Raw genomic sequence first — 19,595 nt, forward strand, 5'->3', positions numbered from 1 at the left:
ATAAGCATATAACCTCACACCCGTGAGCCTCATTTTTCTCATTGCTGTAACAGGGATAATGTTTAATCCACTGGGTTGCTGGGAGTATTCAGTGAATCTCATAAATGGAAAAGCCAAGCACAAAACTTTGAGGACTGAATTATTATTTCATAGTGCTGCTGTCTACTATCTTAAGCTAATTACTATGCCTGTGTCATTGATAAACTTACAAAAGTGCTCTGGAAACTTTCCATAACCTACAGAAAACAAGTCCTGTCTCACTTTGAGAAAAGCCATGAATTTGTAGTATATGATAAAGGAGCTTGTTGCATTAGGTGACCAGGTTATGGAACCCAGAGCCCATGGGATAAGATGGTCACTCAGAAGTCACGTTGTGCTGTGTCTTAGGTGGGAATGTTTAAAGTCCACCCGGAGATCCCAGAGTCCATGTCGACAGAGGCCAAAGCGTTCATATTGAAATGTTTTGAACCAGACCCTGACAATAGAGACTGTGCTAACGACTTGCTTATGGATGAGTTCTTAAAAGTTTCAAGCAAAAAGAAAAAGACACAACCTAAGCTTTCAGGTATGTTGTTGCCTTGAAGGGGGTATAGGTCAGAGTCACTAAATCCTAAACTTTTAAGGTGGAAGATTTTTCCAGAAGTAAGCTAATTTGCTTAAAGACATCACTGAAAACTGGTCAGGAAGCAGTATTACCATCAGTTTCACAAATGCTAGGGCCTCACACATAATAATCTTCCATCACGTGGTTAGTAGGGAACTAGAATATAAGCATCTATATACTAGCATTGCTGATACAAAGATCAAAGTTAAAGGGGTGAAATGTAGCCTTTTCAAGCTGAAACTCCAAATTACCACAGATGGGCTATAGGGCTATTACAGAGCTGTTAAACTTCTAAACCATCTAGATAATATGTTCTTTCAATTTTAGGTAGTAGAAAATACTCATTGCCTCTTAGAGGAGACTATCTTCCTGAATAATTAACACCCCCTCAAAAAAAAAAAAAAAAGAGAAGATTGATAGTTATAAATAAAATAGCAGTGTAAAAATATAAATTGTCTTTTTGCAATAATTTCCATAACTCATTTCAGAAAAGAAAAAACAAGTGAATGATTCGTTTGTTGTTAGCATTTTTGGGGATTATGTGGGATGACATGGGCAGACTGAATGTTTGGAAAGGACATCAATCCCATTTCAAGCATTCACTTCATTTTTTGTTGATTTCTTAGTTTAACAACAAACCCAATGTGTGCTTATGTTGCTGTGTTTGCTCTTCTTTCCACAGCTCTTTCAGCTGGATCGAATGGTGAGTTTATTTTTATATTGTCCATTGAGCTGAAGCTTGGTGCATCATAGTTAAGCTCTAGATTGCCTGTCAAGGAGCCTCATCCTCTGCTCCTTGCTTACATGGAGGGGCTCCTCTGGGTACTAAGGATGTGTGGCTGCAAGCCTGGCTGGGTTCATTCCTTCAGAAAACCCCTCACCTTTCTCCTTCATGAGAGAGGCTTCCATTGTTCCTCCCTAAATGGAAGACGGTGACTCTGTTTTTGAAATCTTCAATTTGAGAGGAGTCCATACTTTCTTATTGAGGAGCCAGTTGGCCACCTAATGGATTTCTTGTGGAAAATTTCAATGCCAGACACCTTCCTCTATCACCTTTGGCGTCCTATATTCTCTCTGGATTTAGTTGGTCAGGACAAGTTGTGATTTTTAATATTGGCCTTTGAAGATCATAACTAGGAAGGTAAATTTGCTCTAGGAAGATCAACTAATGCATTTCAAGGAATAGGAAAGAAATGACCGTGGCTTTGGCTTTTCCTAAGTTGAATGAGCTGTGGATCACGTAGGCAGGGGCTTAACTGTTCACTGTGGGCGTCGTGTGCATTCTTCCACAGGCCAGGGGCGGGCTTTGGCAGGTTCCTTAAGGTTCCTTAAGGTGCCTCAGCCCAGAGAAGAGGCCCAGTAATTGGGGTTTCTTGGCCACAGCCTTTCCAGATTCCTCCTTCAATTCTGAGAGTCAAGGAGAACTCTGTGAAGAGAACGCCCTCCCTTTCCTCCTTTCTCCACAAGCAGCCTAGACGCTGGAAGGCAGTCACTGCATTGCACAAGGTAGACCCGGGGTGCTCCACAGCCTTCCCACCAGCCTGTTTTTGGTGTCATAAAATGGGCACTGATTTTGGACTTAAGCAGAAGTTGATTCACTTTGGACTTAGTTGGAAGTTGGTTCTGATCCCAACTGAGCCACTTTCTAAATATGTGACATGCCGCAATTTACTTGTTTCATCAGGCATTCTATGTTGGGAACAGTACCTACTTCACAGACTTGGTTCTGAGAACAAAATAAAAAATATATAGCAAAGGAGGCTGGAGCCATGCCCAGAAGCTCGGTGCATGGTAGCTTTATCCCTTCCATATGCGTCGGTTTTTGTTTTAGGAAGCATTCTCGTCACGCACATATTGAAATTATGTGAACTCAACTCTACACACTTGGCAAGAGAGAGCTAGAGAGAGAGAATTTAAGCTGATAGTTTTGCCCGCAAGCCCTCCCGGTGAGCATGTGCCTTAGAACAAGCATGAGATGGAAGGTGCCCATATGCTCAACTCTGGGTCACCTGTCCCACACGCCCTCCCCCGTCTGCACTCAGGATGACTCAAGAGCATTTGGGACTCTGCTCTGGCTTTAGAGTCTAACTTAAGATATTTTAGAATCTTAAGATTTTATAGAGTCAGAATTAAGAGGATGGGCATTGGGGTCAGATCTGGGTTCACGCATTAACTGGGTGACCTTGGAAATGACTTACCCTTAGTCACCTCATCTGTCCGGTGGATTCAGTTAGACAACCTGCCCATGGGTCTTTGTAACTATTAAATACGATTACACATGTGAGATGCTTAGCAACTGCCCTAAGGTGGTTATTATGACTATTATTGCTGGTCTCTTCTTGCTCTGGCCTGCCCATGCCCAGTGGCTCGTTTAGAATTGTAGACCACAGTGCAAAAGTCCCCTCTCCTTTTCCTAAAAACCCTCCTGTTCCTCCTCTCTCAGAACTTCTTCCAGGCCTCCTGAATTCTCTGGATATTTTTTTATCTCCCAGTGACCCATCCCTTTCTGTTCTGCCCTCTTGGCCTGAGACATTGATTTGCTTGATAAAGATGTTTCTGGCAAAAATTACTTATTTTAAAACCAGTATTTGATGAAATGTAGGCACCTCCTATTGTGCCAGTTCAGTCTCCATCAAAATAAAATAAAAACTTACATTTGTTATAGAATCATAATGTCTGAGAACTGGGAAAGACCTAAGAGATCATCTAGTCCATTAGTTTCCAAAATCTGTGTTTAGTAAAGAACCTTTTTTTTAATATGAATCCTTAAGCAGAGCCCTAATATATGACTGAAAGAACATATTTGTTTCAGGAAAAACAGGGTTGGAACCTGTGTTCTAGAATCACAGAATCCTACTCACTCACCCCATCCAAGGCAGCCCCAAGAAATAGGTGAACCTTAAACTTCTGAGGCACACAGTTTACAAATTATGAATCTGGTCCTTTATTTTATAGATATGAAAACTAAGACTCATAAATGACCTTCCTAATAGGAGGACAATAAAAACGAAGGTCTCAGAACCCAGAACTGCTGGGCCTGGTGCTTCCTCCAGTTTCACACCCCTGAGATACTCCTTTCAGAGCCCAGGAGGCCCTTTCCTCGCCGACCCCCTGCATGGGTTACACTGAGCATTGAGAGGCACCGTGGTCCCACGACCAGCCTCTTACGTAGCATAATTTTGCTACTCACTGGAACGAGACACTTGACGAATAATCTTGCTGTCTTTCAATAGGTGTGTCCGTGTGTGCACGTTTTTAGAAGCATTAATCGTCTCCTTCCCCCTCTCGTGACACGCAGAGTATCTTAGGAGCATCTCCCTGCCAGTACCTGTCCTGGTGGAGGACGCGAGCAGTAGCAGTGAGTACGGCTCAGTTTCTCCAGACACGGAGTTAAAGGTGGATCCCTTCTCTTTCAAAACAAGAGCCAAGTCCTGCGGAGAAAAAGATGTCAAAGGGATACGGACGCTCTTTCTGGGGTAAAGACCTGGCTTGTTTTGGGTGAGAGAAGTATGTTGTGTGTTATTTTGTAAAGAAAATTGTGATTTGTGCTGTCTGAATTATTACAGCATCCCCGACGAAAATTTTGAAGACCACAGCGCTCCACCTTCTCCTGAAGAAAAGGATTCCGGATTCTTTATGCTGAGGAAGGACAGTGAGAGACGGGCCACGCTTCACAGGATCCTGACGGAAGACCAAGACAAAGTTGTGAGAAACTTAATGGAATCTTTGGCTCAGGTAAAACCCCTCATGGAGACTTCATTTCCCCTATTTTAACAGTGTCATGACCACTTGGAACTGTCACACGTGATGTGAAGACACGAGGAAGCTGCTGCTCTCCTGATGATAAAACAAACCTACCCCAGGGATAGGCAGATCCCTAACACAGAAACTGCGTTTTTGAACATAAGCTATTTTTAAGTCAGAAGCAAAATTTTCATGTTGATGAAGTTCCAGCTGGTCCTACAAGCCTTTTCACCCTTCATTCATTTGTTTATTCATTCAATCAATAAACATGCACTGAGCCATGTGAATTGCTAATTCTGATATTAGCATGAGGGTACCTGCCATTGGCTCCTCTGAGCATTTGGGAAACATCACAAATTCAATAGAGACCCCTGTGCTTGGAGGGCTACAATTAGATGGAAGGTGATGGGCAATAATAAGTAAATTATCTAGCGTGCTAGGAGACCATTCGTGCTATGAGAAAACAAAGCTGGTCAGTCAAACTCGTTTTCCCTGGTGTATTTGTTTGCTAAGTTGCCGTAACAAAATACCTTAGACCCAGTAGCTTAAACAACAGAAATTTCTCTCTCACGATTCTGGAAACTGGAAGTTTAAAAGCAAGGTGTTGGCAGGTTTGGTTTCTCCTGAGGCCTCTCTCCTTGGCTTGCAGATGGCCACTTTCTTGCTGTGTCCTCACCTGCCCTTTTTTCTCTGTGTGCCCCTGGTGTCCCTTCCTCTTCTTATAAGAGCACTAATCCTATTGGATTTGGGCCTCAACCTTATGATCTCACTTAACCTTAATTACCTCCTAAAGACCCTGTCTCCAAATACAGTCACATTGGGGATTAAGGCTTCAAAACATGAATTGGGGGGTGGCGGGAATGGCACTGTTTCATCCATAATACCTGGGAAAATGTATTCCCTGGGATTCTGTTTACAGAAATGAGGAAGAATCCCCTCCGAACTCTGCCCCAGTGGAGATAGGGTTTCCCCCACCTCCAAGCTGTAGGTGATGCCTCCTGTGCCTGGAGCAGAAGCTCAGGCCCCCTGTGGGTGTAAACCTCCCAGACATGCTTGGCCCAGACATGACACCTGCATCCTCTTTCAGTTCTGTTGGCGTCAGGGACTTGTGTACCTGCTTTAGCACCTGTGGCCACCACCTGTCCCTCCGTGATCACTGTGGATGACACATAACTTCTTCCCTCCCTTCTGTCCTAGGAAAATAGCTGCAAAAAAGGATGGAGCTGGAGGGATTGGGTCAAGTTTTAGTCTCAGTCTAGCAGTTTACCTGTTCTCAGCTTTTATTGGGATGTAAATGGAGCCAGGCTCTCTCTTTCTCAGCTCTTGCTCTATAGCCCCTGCTTGTCTTTGTCTCGAGAGCCCCACTAAGTTTCTCTGCTGATTCCATCGCCTTAGGAATTCTGTAATGTTCACATCTTTAGATCCTGTAGGAGGAGCTGAAAGGCTATGTGTGTGTCAGCAGGGTCTCTGGGTACAGGGAGAACTGAAATCTCCAGTTTCTGGGAACTGAAATCTCCAGGTTCTGAGTCCTCTGGGTACAGGGAGAACTGAAATCTCCAGGTTGGTTAAATCTCCAGTTCTGAGTTTCCCAGAACTCTGACTTGGGTCCTTAAGGGAAGCTGCCTCCAGCGAGCAGGAACTCTGAGGCCCAGAAAGGAGGTGCTCTGGGGTGAGGGGCAGCCAGGCCTCTGAGTTGGAGGTAGAATGAGTGCTGAGGATGCCATGCAAGAATCTGGAGATGTGGAGGAGACAGAAGCAGTCTGGAACCTTTAGCTGTCACTCTTGCCTTTCTGTCTGCTCACTGTGGTCATTCAAGGACTGAGAATCGGATGGTGTAAGATAAGAAGGGAAATCAAGTTTAGACGGAAGGAGCAACTGGGCAGTAATTGGAGGTCATTCATTCAACAAATACTTATTGAGCATCTACTAGATGCCAGGCACTGTTCTATGTGCTGGGGACACTATAGTGAGCAAAATAGAAAAAAAATCTGCATCCCTTTGAAGCTGACATTCTAGTGGAGGAAGAAAAGCAATAAAAACACAGTAAACATGTAGTTGAATATATAGTAACAAATATAGTTAAGTATATAGTTATATGTTGCTACATACTATGTGTGTTACATATATGTTTCTATAAATGGTAAATATATAGTAATACTAGCAAACACTTTCTATGGGCCAGATGTTCTTAGTATTTCCTGTGTCTCTACTCACTTACTCCTCTTGACAATAGTCCTACGGCACTAGTTTTATTAGTATCCTCATTTTGCAGATGAGGACACAGAGGCACAGAGTTGTTGAGTAACTCACCGAGGCCAGGCAGCCCTAAGTGATGGAGTCGGGATTTGAACGCAGGCAGCCTGGCTCCAGGGTCTGTGCTGTGAAGTACCACACTGCTCTTCCCACTGCTACACCAGAGGGTGACAAGTGCTGGGAGAAACATAAAGCAGGGGAGGGGACAGGGCTTGGGTTGGGGGAGGGAATCACCAGCAGCCACTGTGGAATGAAGGCTTCTGTTTTAGGTCAGAAACACAGAACGCAGGGATTGCTTAAATCTCGTAATCATCCCCAGTGAGTGTGCTTTTCTAATACAGAAAGTATCTGCTTGTTTGGGGGTTTTCTTTGTCTCCCTGCTGGACTGTAGGTCCATCAGGGCAGGGACTGCCTTGGTTAGTGTCGTTGTCCCAGCCCTCAGCAAAGAACCTGGCAGGTTCCATGACCATGCTGAAATTCTTAAATTTGGAGTTGGTTAATCCTATTCAAGTGTTTGTGACTCCCTAGTTTTTTAAGCACGCTTGAATGTTCTCTATAAAAGGAGAAAGGAAAGAAAAACTTAAAAGCGACTGTTGGAGGGCATGCCTCAGTGCACCAACATGAAGTGACCAGTGGGGACCAGAAGTGATTCTGGGGTCAGAATCACTTAGAAAATCCAGAATCGTCAAGGGATAAACAGGGTGCTTCTGACTGTTCTGCTGGGGACTCTATGAATCCGTTCCTGTGGCATCCCATGGTGATCTTGTGATAGAGCAGGTCCTGCCCCAAGGTTACCGCTGGTTCATCCAGCTGATTGGGGCAATAGAAGGTAATGATTAGGAGCTTGGGTTCAGCCTCAACTTGACTCTGAGGCCTGGTTCCACCACATAAAGGCTGTGTGATTTGAGCAAGTTATTTAACCTCTCTGAGGCTGAATTTCCTAATCCATACAATAGAAGAAACAATAGTATTCACCTCATAGGGTTGCTATAAGGAGTAACTAAGATCATGAATCATTGAGATAATAATAGAATGTATTCCACAAATGTTAGCTATTATTGTTATTATTATCATTGTCAAGCAGGCTAATAACAGTTATCTAGTATCTTTAATTTTCTTCTACTACCAGATGGAAATAAGTCTTTTCATTGTATTAAATATTTCTATTAATAGATACATCTTTACATTTAAGCCTACCTTTTAGAACAAGACTAAAAGGTAGATGTTGGTCAGGTCCTCAAAGCGGCCCATGAAAGCCCTTTCAATCTGTAACATCCTTCTGAAATCCACTCACCATTTTGAAGGAAGTTTAAGGGATAAAGAAGAGAGAGCCCCTTTGCAGGAGAATCTGTGATGGTCCTCTGAGTGGTCAGGAAAGGCGCGCTGTCAGATGCTACTTTCTCATACTGAATCAGTCTCACCTGGTACCTAAGATGCTTGTTCATGAAGGCACGTTAATGAGTGCACACGGAGAGGCAGGAGTGAGAACAGAAATAACCATTAGGTACGTGATGAAATATCCCAGACAGAAGAACATTTCCCAGGGTAGACAGCATTCCTTTGTAGGGCAGTGGCATCAAAAACCAGAAGCAGCATGTTTTCCTGTTGTGAAAACAAAGCTAATGTCCAAAAAATGATTGCTATTTTAACTGCTGGCGAACACATAACTGATTTTTCACTAAGATAAGCTTCCAATTTCTGAATAACTCACATTTTTCTTCTTGAACATATTTTCATGTTACTGTGATATTGCCTATGAATCTTTACTTTGGTTGTAATTTAGTTCGTGGTAAGAAAAGAAACAAAGTTTATAATTGTTCCCAGTCTGATTTTAAAATATTCCCTTAATGACAGTTTTCAAGCTTTTCAATATAATTTTTTCTCGTCAAAACGTAAACATGAGAGGGCGCTCCCAAATGAAAATATATTGAGAGAAAGAACTTGATGGGACATTTCTCTTTTATTTTAATAGACTCCTAGAAATGGTAATTTTCACAGCCCAGCTGAGGAATTTAATTTTAATGATGCAATAACAAAATGTGCAATATGAGATAGAAATGAGCATAATAAAAATCCAGTTGTTTCTTAAAGTTAAATGAGGATAAATAACATCCTACTATGTTTCCTTTAAGGAAGCAATGTTCCTTGCTCAAAGTAAAAAAAAGTTCAACTTGAGGGAGGAAATTTGTTTAAATATTGTATTTAATTTTTAATATGTGAAGTCATCCATTTGGTCCATTCTTATAACTAATTGCCTTATCGGTGGGTAAGGAATGGTTTCCCGGATGGAGTCTGAAGCGAGCCCCTTTTGACTGCAAGGAATTGACGCGCTTTAAGGGCAGTTGAAGGACTGGGGACATGTAAGCAGACACACGTAGCAATGAGGGAAGTGGCCTACTTCAGGTTCATTCCAACCACGGCGCCTAGCTGAGCCTCACACAGGCTGAAACTAGAGTGTGATTCCAAGGGCCTTCAAGTCCCAGGAGTCAGTATATCTCTCCTCTGGCTCGGTTGCTGTGGGCCCGCTTGGTGTGCCATTGCTGTTTCCGTCCACTTCTCTCCATACTGATCATCATTCTCAACTCAGTTGTTTTTGCTTCCTTCCTTCCTTATAACTGGATGTACTCTTGCCCCTATTTTATTTTATTTTTTAAAAGTTTTTTTTGATGTGGACCATTTTTAAAGTCTTTATTGAATTTGTTACAATATTGCTTCTATTTTATGTTTTGGTTTTTTGGCCATGAGGCATGTGGGATCTTAGCTCCCCGACCAGGGATTGAACCTGCACCCCCTGCATTGGAAGGCGAAGTCCTAACCACTGGACCGCCAGGGAAGTCCCATTGCCCCTATTTTATGACTTACCTCTCTGGACAGACTTTGAGCCTGAGATCCTATGGCTGAATCTCTCTTTAGCTCCCAGTTAAAATTTCTGAGAGTGGAATCTTATGGCCCCAGCCTGTCCCTGTTTGGGCAGAGCTTTGTCTATCTGACTCTATCATGACTGTTAGACAGTGTATGGGGCAGGTGCCTTTCCTCCCAAAGTCTGATTATTTCTCTCTTTTTTTTGCAGGGGAAGGAGCCATATAGTTCAAATATGGTCTTTCCCCTTAGCAGGGGGCATTTCTAAGCCCAGTTCTTCTTGGCAGGGGCTGTGGGATGGCAGACCCATGGCTGATACATCCAGCACAGATACATCTGATCAACTGACAGATTATTGGTTATTCTTCACAGGGGGCCGAAGAACCTAAACTAAAATGGGAGCACATCACAACCCTCGTCGCAAGCCTCGGAGAATTTGTGAGGTCCACTGACCGGAAGATCGTAGCCACCACCCTGTCGAAGCTGAAGCTGGAGCTGGACTTTGACAGCCACGGCATTAGTCAAGTTCAGGTGGTGCTCTTCGGTTTTCAAGATGCTGTAAGTATGATGTTTTGCCCATGTTTTCCCGCAGACTCCAGCCAAAATTAGTCAGAAAAATGGGATAAAAACATAAGTTGTTATCTTTTCTTTCTTTAATAATTTCGATCAATTCTGTTCTCTTTGGATCATAAATAAGTATGAGATGGTTGCCTGTCCGTGTGCCTCAAAGCACCAGATTTGTTGTTTGGTGTGTAATCTTGTATCTCCCCAGATTAGATACACATAAAATTGAACACCATGGAAGATAACAAAACTCACAAACCTCTCCCATGGCTGCACTTTGTTCTTATGAAATCATGTAGTCAGTCACTATTTATTTTGATGATTTTAGCAACAGAGCACACTTTAGTCCTGCACTTTCTAATTCTATATGAGACATGCCATCTAGTGGTCATTGAGAAAAATGTAACCGTACAGGCCGGAATGATCGGTAATTTTTTCCCCCCCTGCTGTGGTTTCCATACAGAGCATTTTAAACATACTTGTTTAATAAATATTCACTATTTCCTAGCCAGCAATATACTTCAGAGCACAGGGCATCACTGGATGAAAATTAATTCACAGGATCTGGTGAGAGATCGCTGAGGATTCCTCTCTCTCATACTGAGTTGCTATGCAACACAAACTTGAAGCCAGTTTTCCAGAAGCCTGATTCAAACCATATGCGATATTCTTGAATGAGACTTGTCTGTGGAACCGTGTACCAAAAAAAGCATGAGGTCCTTCCCGGAAGGCCCTTACGAGGTGTGGGAGACTGAAATAAGAGAGTTCTTAAGTGGCAGGGGGGGCGGATGGTGGTGGGATGAATTGAGAGATTGGGATTGACATGTATACACTAATATGTATAAAACAGATAACTAATAAGAACCTGCTGTATAAAGAATAAATAAAATAAAATTCAAAGAAAAAAAGAGAGAGAGAGAGAGTTCTTGACAGTGCCTGTCGTGTGAATAGAGAAGCACTTCGCATAATTTTATTTAAATTCCCCAAACTGACTCACTCCTAATGTGTTTATTGCTCCTACATAGGCGATGTCTTGACAGTTGCATTTGGTGCATCACATGATCCCTGATTTAAAACCAAATTGTAATCCTTCAGTGGCCACTGTGCTCTCAGGAACTCTGTGTTAGCCGCTCAGTCTCGTGCTGTACTGTGGGCAGGGCAACGCTCCTGACTCCACTGGGGTCATGGAAAATGAGAGCAAAGCCTATCACTAATATTAAATGCTAAAGGCACACTCACTCTGTAACTAGCGAGCCCCAGCCATCTGCAAACCGAATGAAATAATTTAGTGACTTTGTACTTGCCTACACATTTGGCTTCCAGCCTAGAGATTGGAAGGCAAATAGTCGAGTAGAATTCAGATTGAGAGTGGGTAAATTGTAATCCTGGGCCACAGGCCAGGTCTCTCTCTCTCACACACACACACACACACACACACACACATGCCCTGTTCTTGCTCACTCACTGTCCAGGATGGGAATGAACCCAAAGAATGGGCCGGATATAATATACTGTTTAATGAAGGGCTATGAGGAGCCGGTCATGGTGATAGAGGATCCCTCTTCCATTTACTATTTGTGACCCTCGAGAGAAATATTCTTAGTTACTAAATGTTATACCCGCATTTGTCAAATAAACAGGCAAGTCCTTTATGAAAGTACCAGGACAAAGTCAGTCTGAAAGGACTTCCTAGAACAGGTGGGAACCTAGCAATGGTTCGCTTCCTTAGGAGCAACTACTCTAAGGAATTCCTCAGACAGACTGCCGTCTAAACTGGGGGATTTTGATGAAGAGGGACCAAGGGCAGGAATAAGCAACTGGAGCTCCAGCTTTTGGCGTGAGATTACAGCTAGGTCCCCTTCTCCCCATCTTCTTCTTAGATCTCGAGTCAGAGCCCTGTTGGGAAAATAGCCTCTTTACTTAGATGCCCGTGTCAACTAGAAATTAGTGGAGTTAACTCAAATTTTAGATAAGCCTCTCTTAACCTTATGATAAAAGTTATTTTTAAAAAGGTAATGTGGGGACTTCCCTGGTGGTCCAGCAGTTAAGACTCCGCACTCCCAATGCAGGGGCCCCGGGTTCGATCCCTGGTCAGGGAACTAGATCCCACATGCATGCCACAACTAAGAACCCACATGCTGCAATAAAGATCCCATGTGTTGCAACTAAAGATCCCAGTGCAGCCAAATAAATAAATAAATATTTTTTAAAAAAATAAATAAAAATTAGAAGGTAACGTGCTTGGCTTATACATACAATGGACTATTATTCACCCTTAAAAAGGAAGGAAGTTCTGACATATTACACTAAGTGAAATAAGCCAGACACAAAAATACTATATGATTTCACTTTTGTGAGATACCTAGTATAGTCAGATTCATAGACAGGAAGTAGAATGGTGGTTGTCAGGGGCTGGGTGGAGAGGGCAAGGGGAAATTGTTGTTTAATGGGTGTAGAGTTTCAGTTTTGCAAGATGAAAAGAGTTTTGGAGATAGAAGGTGGTGATGCTTGCACAACAATGTGAATGTACTTAAGCCATTGAACTGTACACTTAAAAATGGTTAAGATGGTAAATTTTATGTTATGTGTATTTTACCATAATTTTTAAAAAGAAAAAGAAAGGTAATGCATATATCTACTTCAGTGTCTACTTAAATATGTGAAATATTACTAGTCACTAAAAAGAGATAGCCTGACAACAAAAGTTTTTCATGTGAACAGCTTTTCTGGAATAGTTTGGCAGATTATTCCCCCGTTTAAAAAGATACAAGCAACACACCATTGTAAAGCAATTATACTCCAATAAAGATGTTAAAAAAAAAAAGATATAAGCAAGTGTGGGAAGGAGAACAAGGCATGCACTGTGGCACATCTGTAGGTAGCATGTATGTGCTCATATTCCCCCTTTACTGGTGTTTCCAAGTCACCAGAGTATGCTGCAGCACTTGGTTGTGTTAAACAGCAGTTATAACATTTAAGAATAGCAATTACTTTTACTTAAATCCCCTTGGACTCTTTTTTTCCTCCTTTACCGCTTCCACCATCCAATCTGCTGACATCGTGAAAGGAGGAAGCTACAGGTTCTGAGTCCCAAAGAGGCAACACTCCCATTTAACCAGATTGCCTTTCATTTAAGTGGTGTATCTCACTTGCTTACATGAGGATCGCCAAACTTCATTTTGAAGTGGCAATTTTGCATTTGTTTTCCACTGACATAAAGAAATTATCCACCATTCAAGGTAAAGAAACCTTTTAGTTATTTTTGTTGATGGAATGTCATCCAGATGTGTGCATCAGCTAGGTTATTTGCAATTAAATATTAAAGTAGACCAAATGTCACTTTCTTCCTCCAGGTCAATAAAGTTCTTCGGAATCATAATATCAAGCCACACTGGATGTTTGCCTTAGACAGTATCATCCGAAAGGCGGTGCAGACAGCCATTACCATTCTGGTTCCAGGTCAGAAATACTTAATTACTTGGCAAATATTTAGTGTTTGATATTTTCAATTACTGTTCATTATCATTTATGGTGTCTCCTCACTGTTTTTAAGACCAGGTTAACCTTTTTTTTTAAATCTTTAAAAGCCACCAAATAATATTTATCTAGTGCATATAGTCTGAGCAATGGTACACCCAGCAAAACGTTTACTATGAGTTAGGAAGACTTGCTTCCTTGTCTTTAAAGAGCATAGTTGGATATGAAGACAAAGAGAAAACAATACAGGTGACCCAAATACATACGCATTTCAATATACAGATATCTGTGCCCACAAAACATATTCCCGTGTCATCATTTACCAGTGGTTCCCACACCTGCCGGTGCACTGAGTGATGTAACGAACTGTGCGATGTAAGGAGCTCTTTAAATTACAGCTTTCAGAGCTCCGTCCCGGACTGGGTGAGAATCTGCTGGGGACACAGCCCAGGAATCTGATTTTCATCCAGCTTCCAGGTCATTTTGATACACAGCCAGGTTTAGAAATCACTGGTCTAGACAGGTCCCAGCTGTGTTTGCAGTGAGATACAAAAGGGGTAGTGTTCATGAAACCAGGTTTTATGGAGTAAGGGAGAGATGTATTCATATTCTAAGACAAACTTCCAAAGTGTTTTGATAGTGTACCCATTAATAAAAATTTTAAGCAGAGCTCTTCCACCTTACGTGTGTGTGTGTGTGTTGTGTGGATAGGGATAGAGAAATAGATTGATTTAGATATACGAATTAGAAACATGTTCTATTGTACTGATTTTACATGTATTATAAAGTGTTCTCAAGTAGAAATCTAAAAATATATATATATATAAGTATGATAAAAATATAAGTATGAAACATTTTAAATTTTATGTTATTTATAAATGGTACCACAAGCTTTTAAGTTATCATCAACCCTTCTGAGTTGTGGAATTCCCTCTCTTCTCTCAGAATACCTTGTTTGGTTTGAGAGTGAGGAATTAACTTATTTCTTTCTTATGAAAGGAAGGAATGGAAGAAGTTCTAACGTCCCTGAACATGCTCTTCCTCTACAGAGCGCACCTGCACCCCTCGTCCCTCCTGCCACCTACCTTTGCATTCTTGTACCTTTACCTTCTTCGGGTCTCGGTTTACAGCATGCCTCTGCAGAGAGTCCTGACCGACCCCGAAGTCTACAGTAGGCTCTGCCATCACTCTCTCTCCCTGGAAATGGTTTTTCCCCATTGGTGACACTTGCACCAATCAGAAACTGCTTTTATTTTCTTGTCTAATAGCTGTTTCCCTCACCAGAGGGTCTGTTTTATTTTATTCTGTGCTAAGCACACTGTCCAGCATGGTGCCTGGAAAATAATAGACTCCTGATAAATATTGGTTGAAACAATAAGTAAATGAGTTTCACCTGGTTATAACAAATTAGTGGGAAAATTTTTGCAGAACTTCGAAAAAAATCCTAGAGAGGCTTCGAAATGCGTGACTAGCGGTTGGATGTGAACCTGAGGAATCTAAAGCTGATGGAAACCTACTGTAATGCTCTAAGGAAGTCAGCACATACTTATGTTTAGATGGTTGATCACTGGAATAAGCTTGGCTGTGGGAAATGTACCAAAGAGGGGTTATAAACCCAAAAGATACAAGAGGTGAGAGAGATTAGGTGTGTATCAGTAAAAGCGATAGGTATAGGCCATGAGTTATATCCAGTAGTAACCTAAATTAAGAATGCTCAAATGAGGAGAGGAGAGGGGGATTATACTTTGAAATAATTTAACTAGCATATAAATAATCTGTTAATCTAATTTTTGTTAAAAAAAATCCTTTTAAAATGGATTACCTAAATGCAATGAATTGTATCCTGGAATAGGAAAAAGAACATCAGTGAAAAACTGGCATAATTTGAAAATAGTCAATAGTTTAGTTAATACAATTGGTACTGTACTGATGTTAATTTCTTAGTTTTGACAGAGGTACCATAGTTACATAAGATGTACTGGGGGAACTGAGTGGAAGGTATATGGGAGTTCTCTGTATTATCTTTGCAGTGTTTCTGTAAATCTAAAATTCTTCCAAAATATTAAGTTTATAAAGCGCACTGATTATCACACTGTAGGTGAAACACTGTTAAGTTTAGAGAGAGTGAAAGGGACAGTGCAGCGAGGCATGTCTCCTCGCATGGGCGTCCCCGTGATGGGCACTGCTTTAACCCAGCCATGTGCAGAGCAAGGCACGTTCTTTATGCAAAGGGTTTGCTAAGGAAAGTTATTTGTCCTTCCACTGTGAATTGGCTTCTTTGAGGCCACTAAGGGTCTCTGATGACAACTGAAATGACTGTTTGGAAGCATTTTAAAAAGTGGACCAAAAAAAAAAGGAATTCCCTGGCAGTGCAGTGGTTAGGACTCCACACTTCCACTGCAGGGGGCACGGGTTCAATCCCCGGTTGGGGAACTAAGATCCTGCAAGCCGTGTGGTGCAGCCAAAAAAATAGTAATAATTTTTAAAATAAAATAAAAAGTGGAAATTTTAGAGAATTACATTAAGAAAGTATTTTTTTATATTCCTCTCGGGATAGGGGAAGACAATGTACACTGTACACCAACATATAAATGATGAAATATATGAACAAGAGGAATTGATTTCAAGCATTTGACAATTCCATCAGATTTCCAAATGTCCCTAAAGATTTTGTTATACAATTAAGATTCAAAGAAACACTAAAAATGTCTCTCTTTATAGTCCCCTGATAAAAATTCCTTTTAGATGACAAAATACTACAATTTACCTACCAAATTTTAAAAAACATGCTAAAGAAACCAACAAATTCAAAAGTATACCATCATAAATACATACATTTCCTAGATGTGTTTGCTGGGAGAACCCAGATCTTGGTTTCTAAATACCATTCTCTAGTAAAAGGAATCAGAACTCCTTGGAGAAATGGTTGATTTCCAGGCCTAGGGCAGAGGAAATACAAGATGAACTTGGAACATACTGTGATGGCAGAAAGTAATGAAGTGCCCCCAAGGGATGGAAGCTTATTCAAAGGACACTGGAGACAGCTTGAAGGAGTTCCCCAAAGTCTAAGCCAGAACAAATTAAGCAAAAATTAAAATAAAAGAATAATAGTATTGGATTATAGCCCATAGAATAAACTAAATATCCATGAGTCCATACTGATATAAGTAATTAAATAAATAACTATATGGAGGAGAAGGGCCAGCTCTTTTTTTTTTAGTAGAATTCCAGTTAATTAATGTAGAAGGAATGAGGGAAATAGAAAATCACCATCAGGCAAACATCACAGTAATAATTATTGCAAGCAAGAACAATCAATGGCTCCTAAGATCAGTAGGCAAAAGTGTGCTGAGAAACAGGATATTTGAATGGTCTTGGGGAATCTCCCCACAAGATATCTACTAATTACAAAGAGAAAACAGTGACACCCCCTTTATCAAAAGATCAAGGTAAGCATCACTCGTAATAAGACACATCAGCATTATGTACCTCTTGATATGAAGCACTGAGAAGGGCACAACATCACCTTTGTGGTATTCTTGTCAAAAATGCAGAGCCACAACCTCATCATGACAAGACATAAGTGAACTAAAAATGAGACACAGTACAAAAAAAACTGACCAGTACTCCTCAAAAGTAAGGAGGTCATGGGGGATAAAGAAATACTAGGGTTAGGACTTCCCTGGTGGTGCAGTGATTAAGAATCCGCCTGCCAATGCGGGGGACACGGGTTCGAGCCCTGGTCCAGGAAGATCCCACATGCCGTGGAGCAACTAAGCCCGTGCGCCACAACTACTGAGCCTGCGCTCTGGAGCCCATGCGCCGTGACTACTGAGCCCATGTACCACAACTACTGAAGCCTGTGCACCTAGAGCCCGTGCTCTGCAACAGGAGAAGCCACTGCACTGAGAAGCCCGCGCACCACGATGAAGAGTAGCCCCGCTCGCCGCAACTAGAGAAAGCCCGCACGCGGCAATGAAGGCCCAACGCAGCCAAAAATAAATAAATAAATTTATTAAAAAGAAAGAAAAAAATACTAGGGTACTGTCACAGATTGGCAGAGACTAAGAAACATGACAACTAATGCAGTGTGGGATCCCCGATCAGAAAAAGAACATTCTTGGGAAAACCAGTGCAATTCAAATAAGGTCTATAGATTAGTTAATACTATTGTATCCATGTTAACTTCCTGGTTTTGTTAATAGTGCCAAAGTTGTGTAAGATGTTAAGTTTAGGGCAAGCTGCTAAAGGATATACAGGAACTCTCTGTACTGTTTTTGCAACTTTTCTATTATCCTAAAACTATTTCACAATGAAAAGTAAAAAATAAAAAAGTGTTCAATCTTCTTTCTTCTGAAAAAGAGCACACAGAACAGAGAGTACAGTGCAAGCCCCTTAAGAGTTTTTTTTCTCGGGCTGTTTTCCCACTTGTCATCAAGGATCAGCCTGTGGATTACTGGCAACATTAAGTATCTGTTGTTACTCCTCAAGTACAGTCTGGCTGTGGGTGACCAGATGGAGAAATGCTGAGCGTGAGATCGTGTTGGCAGTGCTAAGGTAGAGAGAATTGACAATGTAGGCACACTTCTCATAGAAACTCTTAATTGTTTAAACTGCTAGAGCACTTGGTATTACTACCAGTTGTGAAGCTGAATCAGTCATGTGCCCCATGTCCACATTAATGTAAAATGACCAGCATTGTAAACTATATGCAGTGCTTGATGCAAGGATCGTACGTCGTTCTGACAAGTATTGTGATCCTAATTGGCATCAGAAATACCTTGTGTTAAAGAAGCTTGGTCTAGTTAGTTTCCTCTGGAGAATTTACCAGTTGGGGTGGAGTGGGAGGGAAGGGAGGTGGGAATAATATCGTTGTTTGATCCTGTCTTGCTGTTTTGGAAACATGCACCGGCTCTAATTTCCCACACATGGGCTTAAATGCCGTCCACTCATTCCAGGGTTCCCTGGGTCCCTGCCTTTCTCCTGACACTTGGCTGACACATGTTATCTTTGTACATGCTTTTATGACTCTTCTGTATATTTGCCCTAGTTCTCCTTTAGGTTGTTATCTCTTTGAGGACAAAGACCAGATGCTCATTTGCATGTTTTACAATGTCTATTCGATCATGTGTCCTCAGGGAGCCACCATTGAAAGACCAAAATAACAAAGTATTGCATTCACTTACAATTTTTTTTTAAATAAATAAATAAATTTATTTATTTATTTATTTGGCTGCGTTGGGTCTTCGTTGCTGTGCGCATGCTTTCTCTAGTTGTGGCGAGCAGGGACTACTCTTCGTTGCGGTGTGTGGGTTTCTCATTGCGGTGGCTTCTCTTGTTGCAGAGCACGGGCTCTAGGCGCGCAGGCTTCAGTACTTGCGGCACACGGCCTCAGTAGTCGTGGCTTGCAGGCTCTAGAGCCCAGGCTCTGTAGTTGTGGCACACAGGCTTAGTTGCCTGTGGCACATGGGATCTTCCCAGACCAGGAATTGAACCCGTGTCCCTTGCATTGGCAGGCGGATTCTTAACCACTGCACCACCAGGAAAGTCCCTACAATTTTATACTTTTTTCTAATTATTGAGAAAAATTTTTAGTCACTTGCACATAAGTAAAATGATAATATATGATAATTTAAAGTGTACAGAGTTAGGGGAATGTAAGGGAACATTTAAATGTAATAATAAATATCAGAAATTTTCCTTCCCCCAAAGTGAGATTATATTCAGCAGGACAATAAACCTTTTAAATTGTTTTTAAAATTTCAGTTTAGAGACCATGAGAAAAAATTTAGAAAATTTAAAAGGCCTACTCTTGCTCTAATTTAATATAGAATTGAACTCTCTTAAATTATTTTTAAAGTAAGATTTTTTTCACTGTTTTGTTCCCTTATAAATACAAATAATCCTAGTAGGATAACTTCCCTTCTGCCAAAATTTTTTGAGAGACTAATATGTCTTAGCCCCTATACCAGGTGCCAAGCTTAACAAGACTTAAACACCTGATTTTGAGTCACGCCTACTATAGATGATCTAGGAAATAGAATTTTGGAAGGAGAAAGGAAATAATGCAAAAAAAAAAAAGCAGTGTAGAGGT

The 19,595-nt window shown here is 41.3% G+C and overlaps 1 protein-coding gene across 3 annotated transcripts in view; it reads left to right on the forward strand.

Moving 5' to 3' along the window:
* The window catches only part of MAP3K5 (mitogen-activated protein kinase kinase kinase 5), a 216,838-nt gene that overhangs the window by 185,275 nt on the left and 11,968 nt on the right, over nt 1–19,595 (forward strand). For all 3 annotated transcript variants that reach the window (XM_061206961.1, XM_061206960.1, XM_061206959.1), the window contains 6 exons: nt 388–565; nt 1,287–1,307; nt 3,903–4,080; nt 4,171–4,339; nt 9,833–10,018; nt 13,378–13,483. In XM_061206961.1, the coding sequence (XP_061062944.1) occupies nt 388–565; nt 1,287–1,307; nt 3,903–4,080; nt 4,171–4,339; nt 9,833–10,018; nt 13,378–13,483 (838 nt within the window). The remainder of the gene's footprint in view (nt 1–387; nt 566–1,286; nt 1,308–3,902; nt 4,081–4,170; nt 4,340–9,832; nt 10,019–13,377; nt 13,484–19,595) is intronic.

Source organism: Eubalaena glacialis, chromosome 12, assembly GCF_028564815.1.
Source record: "Eubalaena glacialis isolate mEubGla1 chromosome 12, mEubGla1.1.hap2.+ XY, whole genome shotgun sequence".
Taxonomy (NCBI): Eukaryota; Metazoa; Chordata; class Mammalia; order Artiodactyla; family Balaenidae; genus Eubalaena; species Eubalaena glacialis.